Source organism: Nanorana parkeri, unplaced genomic scaffold (genome assembly GCF_000935625.1).
Source record: "Nanorana parkeri isolate BGI_ZX_2015 unplaced genomic scaffold, ASM93562v1 scaffold18, whole genome shotgun sequence".
In the NCBI taxonomy this organism is placed as follows: domain Eukaryota; kingdom Metazoa; phylum Chordata; class Amphibia; order Anura; family Dicroglossidae; genus Nanorana; species Nanorana parkeri.
This window is the reverse complement of record NW_017306286.1, coordinates 2,965,569-2,981,767: the sequence shown is the minus strand read 5'-3', so window position 1 is coordinate 2,981,767 and position 16,199 is coordinate 2,965,569. Positions and strand designations below refer to the sequence as shown.

Genomic DNA, 16,199 nt, shown 5'->3' with positions numbered 1-16,199 from the left:
TTCATTATTTGGTGGAGGCAATGGCCAACACTTTAGTGCTGTTCAGGTACGGATAAAAGCATAACAACTAAGTGGAGGAATGTGGTATCCTCACATCTAAGTGATGGAAAATATACAGAATGTTGGACAGAACTAGGTCAAAACACTGTGGTGTATGGTTAATATTTTACTATATCACAGCAAACGAAAAATCCTCTGTGTATCATTTCAAAGAGAATACGCTCATTTAAAAAATACCAAGCGACTCAAATCATAAAATACAATATTTCCATCCTTTGTGGCTTACAGGATTTGAATGCCCTTTAAGGCTTTCTTTACACCTACGTGTTATAACTTACCAAATGCAGGTTACTTGGTATTCCATTGTTTGCAATGGGTCTGATTCACATGAATACATTGCTATGCGTCTTGGACAATGGTTCAGGCGCATTATTTCATCCCTCAAGGAGCACGGTGAAGTATATGGGATTGCATGAAAATGAACAATAAAAGCGCTTCCAATGGCACCACAGTGGCGCCAGGCGGATCACTCTTCTGATCATGATCGCACGTTGTGTATCGCAGAAAAAAGGCATCGCAGAAAAAAGGCATACGACTTGACTGCGTGGCAATCTGCACGGAATCGTGCACGATTGCCGCGCGGTGGGGTGTCGCATAGGTGTGAACTGGCCCTAAAGTGTAATAGCAGCCCAATGTTTGTGAAAAGAGAACTATGGGGTAGATGGTTTTTCCCCATAGGGTCACGGGAAGACATATACAGATGTTCCTCACTTACCGACTTACCTGTTTTGCGACCACTCGCACTTACGACAGACCGCCGATCGACCTCCGACCTTCCGCGTCAGCGTCAGTGCGACGGGTCGCCGGCGGAAGTGACATCCCCCGATCTTCACTGCAGGTCTCGGTAAGTATTTCCATTGCCGGATGTACAGTACACTGTTCGGTACTGTACATCGGCAACGCTATACAGTACTGTACTAATGCAGTATAGTACTGTATATCGTTCCTCACTTAACGACCAATCCGTTTAACGACCTGGTCGTAGGAACGGAACTCGGTCGTTAAGTGAGGAATACCTGTACTAAACTTCCTCCCATGACACAAAGCTCAGTATATTGTGAGCTACAGCTCGCGGTATACTGAGACCGCCGCAGCCAGGACAGATCCCGACAATGCTGTCGGGATCTACCCAGTTGCGTGAATGACAGCTGGCTATGCCTATCTAGAGACAGAGCCAGCTGTACCCGCCCCCTTCACCCATCCGTTCCTCCAGTCAGCGCTGGAGGTTTGGAGCGGGGAGGGGAAATCCCTGCAGGGAGCCATGACCGACAGTCAATGCTCTCTGCAGGGACAGGACCGAGAAGTGAGCGAGCGACGGTATGTGCTCGCTCACCTCCCAATCTATTGAGCCGACGTGTGACAGTTTAATTGTCACACATCGGCTCAAACTATGAGGATGAGTGTTTTTCACTCACCTCATAGTTCTCCTTTGATACTTTTGAATAGAATGTGGAAGAATTAAAATTAGCTTTTTGTTTTTTAATGTTTGCCTGTAACACCATAGGAGAGTTTATTTTTCTCATGTGTTGTCTTCATGAAGTCTGCACACGATATTAGGGTACCGTTGTCCCAGGAAAGACAAGCAAGGAGAACAATAACGTTGCAGCCTATATACGCTTTGAAAAAGTCCTCGGTGGATGAAACGTGTTGCGATTCAGTGGCATCTCAGCCGTATGGGGACCTTTGAACAGAGCCCTGCAGATCTTACACACAGCTGATTATTTCGCAGATTTCTGGGGAACAGAAGAAGAAGTCTTAAGGATCCCAGTATCTTCAATCAGAGTAATATTGCGCCGTACATTTGTGAGTTGGTGGAAGGAGCCACACACACACGGTGGTTGCCGTGTAGCATGGGTGTTCGGATGTTCTGGCACCCCAGGACGTACGGCGTGATGAACTGGTTGTCTTTTCTCTTCCATGTGGATGATGGGCTCTCAACATTCTTATCTGCAGTTTGTTCATTTACAATCTATAGCAGTACTACTCTGAGGAAATTATTTTTAAAATGACACTGAGCACTGTGTTTTTGGACTGACAAGTATGCTCCAGTAAAATCATGATCACAGTGATTGAGGTAAGGTGACGTTTCAAGATACTTGGCACCCTCTTTTTGGGACCTTGAGTTGTACTGGGATGCCTCCAATTAAGGAAGTCCAGGAATCATGCATGATTGACAACAAGATTTCCATGAATTGATCAATGACACATTAACAAGTGGAGTCTGGTCTAAAGCAAATTAGGTTCTAGACTTTGGGGTCATCAACCATATATGAAGGACATTTTTGGGACCACAGGCTGTGTTTTTTCTATTGTTTTAGGAGTGCATTATTAGATAGATATGGTGGTAATTTGTTTGGGTGTTTTAGTGACATGAATTAGAAATACTAATAAATGTTTTTTTGTAATATATTCAATGTTATATTTATGTTGCCTGAAGGGTTTCTGATGTCATGACAAATAGGAACCTGCTTTTTTGCTTTTCTTTGGGAACAATAAAAACCTGGTCATAAATACTAACAAAATGTGCCCATATTACTTCCTGTCAAGGGCACAGCCGGCATACAGCAATCTGACAGACCCCAACCCTTCTCCATTCTATCCAAAACAAAAACGTCTCTCTGGAGTTGGGCTTGGAGGCTGGCTTTACACCTATGCACTCCTGAATTCATGTATTTTTGTATCTGTTTTTTTCATCCGTTTTTATGCAGGTTTTCTCAAATGATGTGCTCAGCATCTAAGGGGGAGTGAAAGGAGCCTGTCAATTTCCAAATGTAGATAGGTCAAGAAGACATGGCATGTTGCCAGGGGCAGGTCTCAGTAAACATGCATTGACACTGCATGAAAACATATGCATCTCCAAAGGAGTTCAATGGGCCCCAAGATACACCTCAACTGATGAAAAAACGCACCTGAACTGTTTTCCTTGACGTGCCACAACGCAATGCATATACCAGGGACGTGCAGTCAGGGGAGGCAGATGAGGCAGAGCCTCACCTAGTATTATGAAGAAAAAAAAGGTGTCAGCTTCAAGTCGGTATGTGGACTGGGGCTTCAGCTGGATGGGGTGGAGCTTCTGTGGGGTGGAGCTTCGGCAGGCTGGGGGATGCCTCACCCAGCACAGAAGGCATGGCACTGGCATATACATAAAAGTAACCAATGAAAACAATAGAATGCCAAATAACATTGGTTTTGATGCGTCCTAATGTGCGCGCTATGAAGCATAGTTGTGAACAGGGCCTAAATGTTAATTACATATGAGAACAAAGGCCTATGACAAATCATATTGATAAACTGACCTGTTTACTTGCCATTTGGAATTCCACCTGCTACTACAAATATAGTTTCCAGTGGTTGAGTGCAAGTTGGAATGGAAAGGAAAAGGATTGCAAAACATGGAATGCAATAACAGACTGTGTTAAGAGCACTTAATAGCCCCAATAAGGCACCTCTACATTAAAGATATAAGCAGTTATTCACATTATATATTAAATTATTGAACTTGCATATGATCAGCATGTCTCCCAATCTTTAAGGAACCCCAATGACACTGTATATACTTCGTTCGGAATTCAATGCCTCCAAAAAGAGCGTTTTCAGGATTCACCATCACTAGCAGCAAATGAATTAAGTACAACTCCAATATCAAAACAAGGGCTTGGCTATGAACTTTAAAATCTTTAGCTAGATAATGCCTGAAAGTAAAATGCATGTGATCAGCAGTTCACGGTTCCTGAGACTTGATGACTGTTGACTTATGACCTGCTTTGAAAACTACAATTCAAACAATGATCTCCTAATGTGAGCAGACCCTAATGAAACTATAATGTCATTAAGCATTTACGTAAAACTGTCAACTAGAAGAGCTTCACTATAAAGGATTAGGGTCAATGGACACGTTTCTATTTGTCCATGGCACACTCCTGAGAGATCCACTCAACCTAATGCACCTAAACAGTGATTTATTTATTTTTATGAGATATTCCATTTGAGAAGAAATGCAACAGACCACAATAACCTTTGGGAAAGTAAAAACACACTTTAAAAGGAACATATTATACAGTGAAATGCACTGTTTAATGTCCTCAAGTTTAATTATGCACAAATCTAAAATGTAAGCTTCTAAATGGATACTCCCTTGCCACTTTGTGTCCTAATTCGCATCAAGATAGTTCAAACCCACATTCCTGGAGGTTTTTTTTTTTTAAAGGGATACAAGTACCAGTTCATATAGCAGAAGGGACAGGACAGTATTAACCTGAAAAGAAAGCACGCTTAGGTGACTCGGTCCTCAGAAAAGTAAAAAGTCTACCAACTCTTTTGAGACTGTTAATGCCCTGGCTGCAATGCTGATGCTTTGGCATCAGTGCTTAACAAGTCACTGACCTGAATCAAGTATTGAGATTATGACATTCAGACACGTCTGACCCTCATTTATAGTGCATTTGTAGAAACAGCCAGGCAACCAGTATTTTCAAAAGATGGTCAGCAACAACAGGCCTCATACTTTTGTCATAACAGAGGCACTTAAAAACAAAAACGTTTCAGCTTAGTTCAGCCATCCTTAGTTATTCTAACCTATCTGATCAAACTAATCTTTGGGCAGATTTTTTAAAATCTTTGAATATTTTTACTATTCAGTAGAATTACCCATGTATGTATCAAATTTGGGGTCAAACCTACACCACACTAATGTACCATTAGAAATGTCAGACAAATACATTTAGAGTGGGTTCTGTCCACAACCTAGATGGATAGCAGTACATTGTCACTACTAGTGGTTTGTGGCTCTTCTCATATACAGACAACATGTACAAATACATTTGTTGGCTTGTTAAAATTACTTACAATCATTTTTCACAAAATTAAAAAGAACATACTAATTCTAAATGTAGGCATTCAACAGAACTGAAAACATTTTATATTACAATTGTATAAAAAATATTACCAAAATAAACCCAGAGTAGGCTGAAAATACATTTGTTGTATAGGAAATGTATCCATACTTATTTAAAAGTAGAACTGAAGGCAAAACTTTATGTTGGATAGAGTAAGGTAGGGTTATACACAACCCCTGGCAGGTTATTTTTGCATCTCCCCAATGGGACATCCGTGTCCCAATGGGAAGATTTCCCTTGATCTCTGGCCCCGTAGCCACAACAGGAAGCGAGAGGAAATCCCACCAAAGTGAGGGAAGTCCCTGGCTCTTTACTCAGCTCACAAGAACTAGTATCCCCATGGAAGATTTCCCCTCTCTTTTCCTGTTCGGATGACACTTCAAAATTTGTGATTTTCTTCCACTTTCACTCCAGATAGCAACGGTCATCAGGACAAATACAGAGAGGGTGAATCTCGCTAATGGGTATACTCCACACTATCCAAAACTTTAAAAAAAACATTAACAAAATCTAAAATAAGTGTTTAGTAGCAATAATGAAACAACAGCCTACCGTCTCTGATCTAAAGTCCCACTCTCTTTGCCGATTTAAACTTTTCCTTCGTGGCAGGTCCATGACAATTTCGGCTTCCCGCTGTAGTTTTGCATGTTGTCTGGAGCTTTCCTTTTCAGAATAGTCCTAAAACAGACATTAAAATTGGGAACTCAAAGGAGTGCTGGAAAAGTGACTTAAGTTTATTCTAATTTTTAGAATTATAAGCTTTCTTACAAGTATTTTTTTTAAAGTATCTAATATAGGCATCTTAACTTTTTATTAAAGGAGAACTATGAGGTGAGTGCTTTTCACTCATCCTCATAGTTCTAGCCGACCTGTGACAATGAAACTGTCACAGGTCGGCTCAGTAGATCGGGAAGTGAGCGAAGACATACCGGCGTTCGCTCACTTCTTGATCTTGTCACGGCACAGAGCCGTGACAGGGGAGGGACTGGATTGCCCCCTACCCGCTCCGATCCTCCAGCGGAGGAGCCAGCTGTCACTCACGCAGCTGGGCGGATCCAGACATAATTGTCGGCATCAGTTTCAGCTGCGGCGTCTCAGTATACCGCAAGCTGTAGCTCGCGGTACACGGAGGTTAGGGTGACGAGAGGGCGCTAGTTTGTGTCCTCCTGTTACCCTTAGGAGAACTATGGGGAAAAGCACTAACCCCATAGTTCTCCTTTAAATATAGGCTTCCTATAATCTTCTGCATACCTGAATTCAAGATGAGAGTAGTAGTGCATTATGAATATATTGCACTGCTAGCTATCCTAATTCAGGTGACTGAAGGGGTAGTGTATAGCATCAGACAGGGGTAGGGGAGTACATGGAGGACTTCAATAGCACCTTGCTACTTCTTTATTAGCAGGCAGTAAAAGGGGAGCTAGAAAAAAGGTACCATGGCAAGGCAAAAGTGGCTGAATACTACAGGCAGTCCCCTGGTTACGAACAACATAGGGACTGTAGGTTTGTTCTAAAAGTTGAATTTGAATGTAAGTTGGAACATGTAATTTTATTAAGTGCAACTCCAGCCAAAAACATTTTTTTTGTTTTGGATAGCATAGGGAAAGGTTAACCCCCCTGTAAAGTTTGTGTTGCTGTGTGTGCCCTTGTTCAGAAGATTTCACCTCACTTTCTGTCCCTGTGACAATTGGATTTTGAACATTTTGGGTTGTCGTGGAAACAAGGATTGGTGATAAAGCTTCAGTGGAGTCACCTATTTCCCATGATCACTCTTACAGGAGTGAATTTCCCATCTAAGGGGTAGATTTCCTTTCACTTCCTGTTGTCTCAAGGACAGGAAGTGAGATTAAATCTTTCTAATGAGGATGAAGACAGCAGTAAAAACCTCACAGTGGCCCAGAAGTAGAGGTGGGCACCCCTCGTGTGCGCCTCTAACAAGAGCCTACTTCCTGTTATGTATGTACAGTACTACGAACCAGACCCAAAAAGGTGGGCACTCCTCGTCGGCACGAGCGCGGTAGCATTACAACTAATCCTGCTGTACAGTAATAGCCCCGTTTGTAAGTAGGAGTCGTATGCAAGTCGGATGTATAACTCGGGGACTGCCTGTATTACAAATATTTTGACAGGTAAAAAAGTGAACATTAATTTACTTCATGTGCGTATTTAGCTGTTGCCATGCACTTTCTCCCTATGGAGAACCAATAATTCATACCTTGCTCTCACTATGATGCCATTCTTGTTGGCTCTTTAGTTTGTGTGTTCTTGGCTCATTTAGGTGCTCCACTGGAATGCTCTGCCTCGTACGATGATGTTCCATTCGCTTTTCTTTATTTTCTAGCATTGTGCTAATTAAATCACTAGCTTTTGCTGGTCGTCTGCCTTCAGAACGCGGTTGCCTTTCTTCAGTTACAATCGATTTTTTATCAGTTTTCACAGAAATCCTGTGGTGAAGCTTTGCAGCAGCAGGATCTTCTTTAGAATCAACACTCATTTCTACAACTGTTGTTTTGGCTAGGGTATGTGAAGTTGACCAGTCTGCCATCACAGTAGGTGACTCAGAGGCCCGTACTGATCTAGATTTATAGTTGTCAATATTTCTTGTTGATGACTCGGAGGAATCTAAACCTGCTATATTATTACGTTCTTCTGTGCAGATTTGGAATCCTGGATCTCGTTCTCTCTCTCTATATTGCTCATATTTTGCATCTATAGGCGATTTCAAATATTCTGCAGTTCTTGGAATTTTGTGCGAAACTTGTTTAGTGTCTTCTGTTGTTGAGGTAGTTGTTTGAGAATACCATGAAGCAACAGTTTCATACTGGTACTTTTCATCAGTGTTGACATGCCTTACAGGGGGATCTCTCCATTTGCTGTCTGAACCTTTTGAAGCACTCTCTCTAAAAGATTTAGACCTTTCCCACTTGTATATACTATGATCTTCGTCTCTGGATATGCTTTCTTTTGGATGATTTGCATTATAGTCAGCCATTAAAGAATCAATGTCAACGATTTTGGATTTATAAGATCTGTCAAGCGTTAAAGGGGAGCCTTGTGTAGTGTCTAAGTCTGTTGCAAATATTTTCTGCTCAGGTTTAGCATCTCTTGAAGAAACCCTATCATCTAGGCTTGTTTTTTGGCGGTGTCTCTTGATTAAAGCATCAATGTCAATAACACTCTTTTTTTCCAAACTTTTGTCTGACTTGCCAACAAAATCATCCTCAAGAACTCTCTGGTTTCTGTGTGTTTTAAATTCTTTAAAGGCACTTGAGGTTCCTAAGTCTCCTTGGGTATTTATTGCTTCTGGTTTCTTAGAATTGCTGTCAGACCCTGAAATTGTTGAGCTCATATTCACATCTCGCTTAAAAAATTCTTCTGATTTCCAAATGCTGGCATTACTGCTCTGGCTTTCAGAGTTATTATCATTCTTTTCCCTCTTGTTGTCCAACCCAGTTAGTGCAAAATATGTTGCTTTTGGATCGGTTGGAGATACAATAGACATGTTCGGTTTTCTCTTTGTTTCCTCATATTCAAAATTGTACAGATCTGATGCATTTCCTGTGCTACTACTGCTCGTGTTCCTGTCCTGAAATGGTGTTTGCTTCCGCTCCCATTTAAATTGTTCTGTATATTCTTCCTTGAACTGCTTGCCCCTTAGGAGACTATCAGTATCATTTGTGGTACGAGTAACAGCCAAGTCCTTCTTAAATTGCTCAATTTCATTACCTAACATTTCACTAATCAAATAATTTGATTCATCTTTATTAACTTTCTTGGTTGCTGGCGATTCTTTGTCGGAGAAAAAACTATTCCGTTGGCAAGATGGCTTATTAACCTCCTCAATGTGTGATGATTTTTTCATATCCTCTCTAATGTTTGAGTTAGATACTATTGGCTCATCTATAACAGTTTTTGTTTCTAACCCTTTATCCATCAAATCACTGAATGATCTAAGGGGATGCCGATTAAAATCATTCAAAGATTTTTTCATGTCTTTGCCATCTGTTGTACTAATTCCAAATTGAGACTGATCAATAGAGCATTGTTCCAAAGCATTTTCATCTTTTGGTCTGTAGTCTAGTTTATAGGACTTTGGCTGAAAATCGGAGACAGTTGTGTCTACAGTGCTTTTGTTCTTACCAGTTTCATAAGTTCTGTCATCTGGTGACTTCACAGAGTCACTTTTTGCTGCCCTTAAACTACTTTTTCTACTGAATGGAAAATCAAGGTCTCTAGACACATACTTATTAGTGGAGTATTCTTGTGAACCTGTGTCTCTCCTTCTGTATTCACTCTTACTTCTTTGGAGGCTGCTTACTGGACGATGTAAGACACTTTCATCCATTTCTGAGTTCTCCAATTCCCTTTCTTTCCTGTGGAAAGATCTTCGAGATCGAAGAGTCACAGCTTTGTCTTCAGAAGCCATTTGTATGGATTCACTTAAAACCCTTTCTCCAACCGCCTGGATGACTTCAAACCTTGGCTCTATACGCCTTTTTTCATCAACTTTGAGGTTTTGAAGGATGTCGTGGTCTGCAGTAGATGCAGCCTTTCCAACCCTGCTATTGCTGAACCTTATGTCTGAAATATCACTATCCTTGTGCAGCTGTGTGACTGAATGCACACTGTCGTCACTCAGCCACTTTGACCAGGTCTCTGTGTCTTTCTTACTTTCTCTGCTTTCATACAAAATAGCACTTCTAGTAGGCTGGCTGGATGTAGGGTTTTTGGCATTCAGGAGTTCAGGGGGACTATGCCATTCTACATTATGTTCAAACATCGTTGCTTTCACAGTCTTAAATGTGTTATCAAAGTTGACAGGTTGTTTGGATTTGTCTTCTGTTTGCTCTGTTTTACTGTCATACTGCCTATCTTTATAAACCTGGCTTTTTCGCTCAATAAAGACATCTTCATTGTCCTTTAGTTGTAAAGGTTCTTCTACTTTTCTAAATGACCTCCTTGGTCTCAGACGGTCTTCCGGAAATCCACTGCTTTTCCAATCTTTTTTTTCCTGGAATAGAAAAATTATGCACGTAATTATGTAAATCTGATAATGCTATGCAGAATCATTTTAACATTACTCTGCAAATAATATGTCAAAATAAGATGTGCGTATAAAGTATAAATTACAGGATTTAAGCCACATGTCAACAGGCTAAAAAAAATGGCTTAAAAAAAAAATGAATATAGGATATAGTATTGCCACACAAGCCATTTTGTAATTGAATGTTATTAACAATTACCTTTCCATTTAAAATTGTAGCTGATGTAAATGTTATGAAACAGTCTAAAAAAATGAAATGCAAAAGAGCAACCTGGAGGCCTTCCGTACACATTTGCTGTACGGAACACCCCCAGAAATATCCCTTCCTGCTTCTGTGATTGGCTGACTGACTTTCCTTGAAGTCTGCACGAAGAAACAAGTATACATTTTTGGCATCCTTTGCAATAGGAATTTCATTTTTGGCAAAATACTCCTGAAGGGTAAATTACAATTAAAAGGCATTGCAGAGACTGTAACTCTCCCTATTACAACACAGCTCACCAAGTTGGTTAAAACGAACACAGACTATCAAGGAATCAGTTTGGAAAGGACATGCTGCCACACACATCTTTCTTCAGAAACAGGTAGGAAACTGCAACAAGGTTTGTTAAAATCCTTGTAATGTACACAGATCACTCAGAGAGCATTGATTTTTTTTCTCAGCAAAAGTGGAATTACTCTTTAAATCTTGGCCCCACCAGCAGATTATTCTCGTCTTCCTCTAACATAACAGCACTGCCACATGAGGAAGTCCTTAGCTTCTTGTAACCTCCAAGATTTTAACTTTCAATGCTCATTGGGGCCAAATATAGGAGCAAAGCAGTGAAAGTATGTCCATTTTAGGTTCACTTTCAGCTGCAGTATGATCCAGTATGATGGAAACACCAGTAACTGATTAAGAGAACGCCACGAATAATGACACAGTTCTGAAACTACTATTGACCAAGTTTCCTTTAAGGTGCCCATACACTGTGCGATTATCGCACGATAATCGCAGGAAATCCCGCGATCGTACGATAATCGCAAAGTGTATGGAAGGCGTGCAACCGTTTTTACTGTACGGTCGCACGTCTTTTGACTTGGGAGCATGCTAGAAAACCAGCCGAGAATCGTACGGCAGCAAAGAAATCTATCTTTTAAGTAGATGTGGACTGAAACTCTAGTTTGTAGCCTCTGGTTATGACTCTGAACCCAGTTATCGGAAATGCCTCTGGCTCAGAGTGCTGGGAAGGCAGAAATACTTTACCCTACTTATAAAAGTGGGGGGGTTTATATTTATAGTCATAACCACTCCCCCCGACTTCCTTGATGTAGGCATCCAAGAATTAGCTAGAAAGGTATCCTCCAGCGAGGGGTTGCATAGCTGGGAACGCAAGGCCAAACAGGGCCTTAAAGAGGGCTTCTAACCTCATGGTAATGTGGTCCATAAAAGCTGATACCTTCTCAGACGATGTTAGGGTCTATGATGGGGATCACCCATTTCTTTAGCCATCCTAAATGCATGCAAGTGCAATCTGTGTCCACAAGGACAGGATAGTGTTCTTGAGCTTAGGGAAAATGTCAGGAGACAGGTCCTCTGTCTGGGAAGACTCCTGAGGAGGAGAGTCAGAGGGGGTCTCTGAGGAAGCACAATGGGCCCGTCTGCCCCAATGGCCAAATCTCAAAGAGATAGCTGGTGCATGCGTAAATTGGCAGCTGGAAGGGAGGCTGCACAAGCGTGGTCTATGGCCCCTCGGCCTCAAACAAAAACGGCACCAAATAAAGATTCTCAAAGCTAAACCACTGCTAAAAGTGCAACACAAAAATTGCACCAGAGCTGCAGATGCAACTCTGTAGGGTACCGGGGCTACCATCTGGTCACCTGTGGATAACCTGAGAGGCTTTTGTTTCTTACCACAGATGCGAAAACATTAAGGAGACATGCCCATCCAATTTTCACCCCCTGGGATCAGAGCTCCACCGAGATTGGTCATTGCCCTGGACCTTTAAAGCAACCTGTGGCTTACCACACACACACTGCACAAAGTGCCAAAGAAAGTGGCAAATGAAAGGTCAAATTACTAAGCACATTACAGACCAGCTTTGAATCTTCCTTCTGACAGGGCCCATCTATGCTCCGGCAAGCAGCAAACCAATGCAGATAGGTGCTGGAGGCATTGCTTTCACAGAAGATAGTTAGGAAAGCCGATAACTGTGTGCAATTTATGCTCAGTTCAATAAAAAGTGTCCCATCGCACTCCTGACCGGAACGAAGACCCAAGTAGGGTGGGTGCTGCAGTGACAAAATCGACAAAAATCGAATGGAAAGTCACATACCAGTGTCTAATCGGCGGAAAAAAAAAAAAAAAGACAACAGAAGAGGACACTGCACTATACTAAACCACTGCATTTGCAAGAACTGTAAATTCTAACTACTTAGCTGCTATACAATAAATTATTAGTAAACTCTTATCTCTGCACTTTTCAGAAGAATGGGTCTTTGGAACATACCTGTATAAATGTACCTGATAGCTGCAAGACTGATGCAAAGTCCAGATCATAAAAGCTTATCAGGGTAGCAAGGGACAGTAACCTGCTTCTTGAAGGACACAAGAGGGATACATTGCTACATATATGACAGAGTCAAAGTACAGGAGGATGATATTTCAAGCCAGTCTTTCAAGTTAAATGACGAGGCTACTGAATACAGTCGTACCGTACAGCTACAGTTATGTCAAAGCAGAAGAACAAAAGAAACTGTGAAACGTCCCTTTCGCACAGACATTGTCCGTTCTGATGAGCAGGGAATCCATGTATGGATCCCCTGCTGATCCGTGCAGAATGGAACAGATGTCACTGTGTCTTACGACTGTGGTAAAGACTGAGCTGTACAGACCCATGTTAGGTTTATGGGGAGTCGTATGCAAGTGGACATCTGATTACCTCCGTTCCGTCAAGATCAAGTTCAACCTAGAACGAATCGAGTCCGCCTGAAGAACTGATCTTTATAATGTTGCAACACAGTATGAATGTGTATAGTTTTGCAACTGGCAACATATGCACTCAAAATGTTGGTGACAACAATAACCTCACAATATGAGAGACCGGTCATCAAACATGTGAACAGAAAAGATATAAAAAGACCCTAGTGTGGGGCAGAGTGATTTTGCAAACTGCAATATATGTTACTAAAGGGGATCTGGGCTATATGTGGCCTTGTTTCTGGCTCGTCATTGTAGCAGGGAGAATGGGCCCACTTGGTAAGCACTCAGTAACTTACCATTATTAATAGCGCAGCTCAAATCAATGGGCCTGCTGCAAATTCTTTTCCTGATAAAATGCTGCTCCACATTCAAACCGGTCTGATGTTCACGGTTTGTAATGATAGTCTGAGAAACACACTCCCACACTTTTCAATTATACCAGTGATAATCAGGGGAAGGGGGGAGTAGCAAAAGTACCAAGCACCAAAAGTCAGCTGCTAAAGCTATGTGCTAATCAAAAAAAAAAGTAAAAGACAGAATATATTAAAATAAATGCACAGATGTACAAAATCAAGTGTTATGGTAGTGTATAAATATATCGGTGACAGTGTATGTTTAACTTAGAGTGTGCATTTCTCAGCATTCTAACTCTGAACCCTTAACAATCTTGGGAAAGAAAGCAGGAAATGCTTTCTCTAGTCCACGTGAAATAACAAAGCAAGCTTTTCAGACAGCATTTTATTAAGTACAGCCAAAAATACCCCACAGGCCCTGCAGCAAACAAGTCTCTCATTCCCGTGACCTCCATGGAGTGTGCTATGTAGAAAAATTAAACTGCAAGGCACAGTAATCACGCTTAAAACCAACACAAATAATTTATATCAATGACTCGCTATACAAATAAACTAACTTCATATTAGTGCAGCTATATTATTACAGCTGCAAGCAACCCATTCTTCCCCACCCTTAAACACATCAAATTTAACAGCTGAATTTGGTATTTTCATATTAGGAGCGTACCCTAAGTTAGGGAATTTTAAAAAAGGTACCTGCTATATCATCCCAGAGGGAGTTAAAGAAGGCTGTTCTCACCAACGGTGCAGTTTAAGTAATGTGGCACAACATACAAAATGCGCAAGCTGGAGAAATGAGAAATTCTGATGTTGACATTTACTGAAGGTGTCCTAAAATATCTATTATAGGCTCATTACTGTTAGTTCACTAAAGGACAAAAATAAAAAACACATCCTGGCTTCCCAATACTTATCCTGATACCAGAATTTCCGGTATCAGGAAGCCAGGCGGCGAGTCATTACACGCTGCCCGCTTCCTTAATGGGAGTTCTGGTACTGGCGAGTACCGGGGAAAAAAATATCGGTACTTCTAACTGAAAAAACGGTATCGGTGCATAGTTGTCAATGCAAACACATATACACTATCTGCTTAAAGAGAACTGTCACCAGGGAGCATGGAGATGGCTTCCCAGCAAATCACATCATTGTGCCATAACATCTCTGAAGCAAGCTCAGCTAAACAATTCAACAACTGACAATCAAGGCTGATACACTATTTTAGCACGCCACCATCCCAACTAAAGACACTGCAGACAGTCTTGACTATTGCAACTCCCTCCTCATTGGCCTTCCACTACACAGGCTATCCCCCCTTCAGTCTATCCGGAATGCTGCTGATAGACTCATCCACCTAACCAACCCCTCAGTGTCTGCAACGCCCCCTCTGCCAATCCCTGCACTGGCTTCCAATAGCCCAAAGGATAAAATTCAAAATATTAACAGCCACTTACAAAGCCATTCACAACTCTCCCGCTGGCTATATCTCCAACCTTGTTTTTAAAGTATCACCCTAACCGTCCCCTTCGCTCTTCCAAAGACCTCCTACTTTCCAGCTCCCTTGTCAACCCCTGCCATGCTCGCCTCCAGGACTTCTCTAGAGTCTCTCCCATCCTCTGGAACTCTTTACCCCAACCTGTCCGACTATCTCTCGCTCTGACTGCCTTAAGGCGATCCCTTAACACTCATCTCTTCAGGGAAGCCTATCCCACCTCAACCTAACCGCTCAACCATCACTTTCTCAAACAATACATCCCCACACAGCTACCTTGTAATGTCTTCCTTATATTGTAAAGTGCTGCGCAAACTATAATAATAATAATAATAATAATAATAATGATGAGGAGGTCCACCTGTACATTAACATTTTATCGTATGACTTATTCTAGGCTGTACCTTTTAAAGAGACTGGGCTATAGACAGAGATTTTTATTAGCTTATTCATTCCCAATGCTTCTATGATGCTGATATTTTGTTTTTCGAGTGACCTTGTATATGAATGTGAATATGTATGTATTGTTTTTGAAATCCCAATACAAATCTGATTAAAAAAAAAAAAGTCTGAGATTTCCTGTGTATTCAGCTTACTTTTTCTTAGTCAACCTGAGAAAAAAGTAAGGGCTTGTTGAAAGACTTTGATGAGCAAATGCAGCAAACTTTTGACATTAGTTTAATAAGCTTCTGAGATTATTCAGAATTCACTGCAGGTGCAGATGGCCTGCTTTAGTTGCTTTTGCCAACCCATTCCCCTGAAGCGGAATTGTCAGGGGAGGCCACCTGAAGTTTGCAAGTTGCTGCTGAACAAACGCCTGACCTCACAATCAGAAGTCAAAAGTTAGGCAGCTGACAGGAAGTAATTGTCAGACTTCAGTCATCCTTTGACAAAATTCCTTTCAAAACTGGCCCTTGCCTCCTAGTTTGACCATGAACAATCTTCTAGCTCCTTGCAAGGTTCTGAAAACACAGAAGGAAATCTTACCGTTTGAACTCCAATATCTTGTGAGGCGAGGGTACTGGTTTCTTCATCTGCTTTCTCTTGTTTTGGCTCCACATTTGAAGAGGAGGTTGAAAAACTGTCCAAAAAAAAAAATCACAATATAACATCTGGCGTATGATGCCAAACTAGTAAATACCATTACTAACAATGCTAATTTCTATTTGTTTCACTTATTTAGAAAGTACCAAGGTATTCTGCATAGAACTATTAAATGCCTCTACTATCAGCATACATTCAAGTTTGGCTCTAGATATACTTTAAAGAGGAACTTTACCCATATCTTCAAAATAACAACAAAGGCACCTCTAGAAATGTTTAGTAATGACAATCTACAAACAGATACTTCTAGATAATTGCTGGCTTTCTATTCTTTGTATACCTTATTTTTTT

At 41.2% G+C, this 16,199-nt stretch overlaps 1 protein-coding gene across 1 annotated transcript; it reads right to left on the bottom strand.

Moving 5' to 3' along the window:
• Positions 1-1,778: 1,778 nt before the first annotated feature.
• LOC108790257 lies at positions 1,779-15,817 on the bottom strand. Its single transcript, XM_018560482.1, has 4 exons — positions 15,792-15,817; positions 7,171-9,966; positions 5,508-5,633; positions 1,779-1,793 (listed from the first exon to the last, which is right to left on the bottom strand). Exons 2-4 carry the CDS (start codon positions 9,733-9,735, stop codon positions 1,779-1,781), a joined length of 2,706 nt encoding a protein of 901 aa, XP_018415984.1. The 5' UTR covers positions 9,736-9,966; positions 15,792-15,817.
• Positions 15,818-16,199: the final 382 nt, after the last annotated feature.

What these genes read in the sequence shown, in the direction of transcription:
- LOC108790257 (XM_018560482.1), bottom strand. Translation starts at nt 9,735, where the DNA reads ATGTTTGAACATAATGTAGAATGGCATAGTCCCCCTGAACTCCTGAAT. An exon ending in GGCATCATAGTGAGAGCAAG is followed by an intron (nt 5,634 to 7,170) that starts GTATGAATTATT and finishes TGTCTGTTTTAG; the next exon opens with GACTATTCTGAAAAGGAAAG.